General features: G+C 35.4%; 1 protein-coding gene across 1 annotated transcript in view; it reads left to right on the forward strand.

Annotated features, from left to right (window-relative positions):
- The first annotated feature begins 1,136 nt into the window (after positions 1-1,136).
- The window catches only part of LOC107101409 (trace amine-associated receptor 13c-like), a 5,862-nt gene continuing 5,254 nt past the window's right edge, over positions 1,137-1,744 (forward strand). Inside the window, exon 1 of the mRNA XM_015400308.1 lies at positions 1,137-1,306. Within this exon, the coding sequence (XP_015255794.1) occupies positions 1,137-1,306 (170 nt within the window). The remainder of the gene's footprint in view (positions 1,307-1,744) is intronic.

Here is a 1,744-nt window from a genome sequence, read left to right on the forward strand (position 1 = left end):
TAATTATTGTGAGTTGTAAATTCCTTATATTTCTTTTAAAAGTTTTCATACTATATTTATCTGTTCAACCATGATTTGAGATTGAATCACACTTTAATTCTTTGTCCTAATAGAGAATCTGTTAGGTGTTTGTTCAAAGAAAAACCCATGACAGTTCAAAGTTTATTTTCTTAAATATTAAATAAGATAAATGCATAAAAGTGCAAAGGAAGTGTATGCTATATTAGGGAGATTTTTTTTTTAATCATCGGTGTGGTGGCCCACGGGGTAATTATTTGTGATTTTTTTTGTCGCAGGACAAAACTAATACACACAAAGATGTACAGCCAATGCACACACACACGGCAAATGAGTTGCCAATTAACCTAGCAGTCATGTTTTTGGAATATGGGAGGAAGCCAGAGTACTTGGAGAAAACCCACACATGCACAGAGAGAACATGCAGAGTCCATCCAAAAAGACCCCAGGTCTGGAAATGAATCTAGAACCTTTTGCTGCAAGGCCACAGTGCTAAAAAATGTGCCATTGTGCAGCATGCCACTGAACTGGAACTTCAAACGCATTCATTCAATTAAAAAAAGAAAACTTGGCCAAAATGTAACTTAAAAAACTAATTGTTTAGTTTGATAAGAGCAGAGATAAATCAATGAGTGTACAGATTATTAAGCTTGTGCAGTGAAATGTCACAGTATCTGCAACCCAGATATGTCCCCCACAAGCTGACTGTTTCCATTCACTGAAAAATCAGGAGATTAGCAGAAGAAATGACTGATCGGGAGCTCGGCAGGATTTAACATGATATATCGGGAGTCTCCTGCATAAATCAGGAAAGTTGGTAAGTATGCAGTTTAGGTCCAAATGACATTTTTTTTTAAAAGGTGAAACTTCCATTTAGAAGTAAGAATAGAGAGAAAATCATGTATATCCACTTAAAACACATGATGTAAGAAAATAAAAGGGCATGAAAATGTGCAATAAATGTCATTATGTGCTTAGAGTAAATGTATTGAATGATAACATATGACTGCAAGTCACTGTAGGAGGAGCAAGATAATGAAGCTTTAATAGAGACCGTTTTAGCCCTTTAGCAACCAGGGCTGAGTTTGCTGTTTATCTCACTGCTGATTACTCTGATAATGAAAACTCTGGAAGGAGAGGATCTCTGTTTTCCACAAATCAACAACTCTTGCAAAAAGCCACTCAAACGTCATACTGAAAACACTTTTCTTTATATTCTGCTCTCAAGTATTTCTCTGATAACTGTGACCTTCAACCTGCTGGTCATCATTGCAGTCTCCCACTTCAGGCACTGTACATTAAACATGATTCAAGTTAAATGTTTATCTTTATAATAAATAACTCCTGTTGTAATTCTCAGTATGTGATCTACAGTTGTTGCTCCTTATCTACTTTAAATTAATAGTAATGGTTTGTACTGTAGTACATGGCTTAGCATTAAAGCATAAAAGTATTGAATATCATTTTGATACATATAAAAATAATTCTTAATACTAGAATATTTTATTTTTGTATGACTTTATCATATTATTTTGCTATGTTTCAGGAAGCTCCAAACCCCCACCAACCTGATCCTCCTCTCACTGGCTGTCTCAGACTTTCTTGTTGGACTCCTGTTGATGCCGATTCAAATCACAAAGATCGGAGGCTGCTGGCTTTTAGGAAGCTTTGGCTGTGGAATGTTTAATTTCACTTCATATATCATTACATCTGCCTCTGTAGGAAA

Source organism: Cyprinodon variegatus, unplaced genomic scaffold, assembly GCF_000732505.1.
Source record: "Cyprinodon variegatus isolate N-32 unplaced genomic scaffold, C_variegatus-1.0 Scaffold1092, whole genome shotgun sequence".
Lineage (NCBI taxonomy): Eukaryota > Metazoa > Chordata > Actinopteri > Cyprinodontiformes > Cyprinodontidae > Cyprinodon > Cyprinodon variegatus.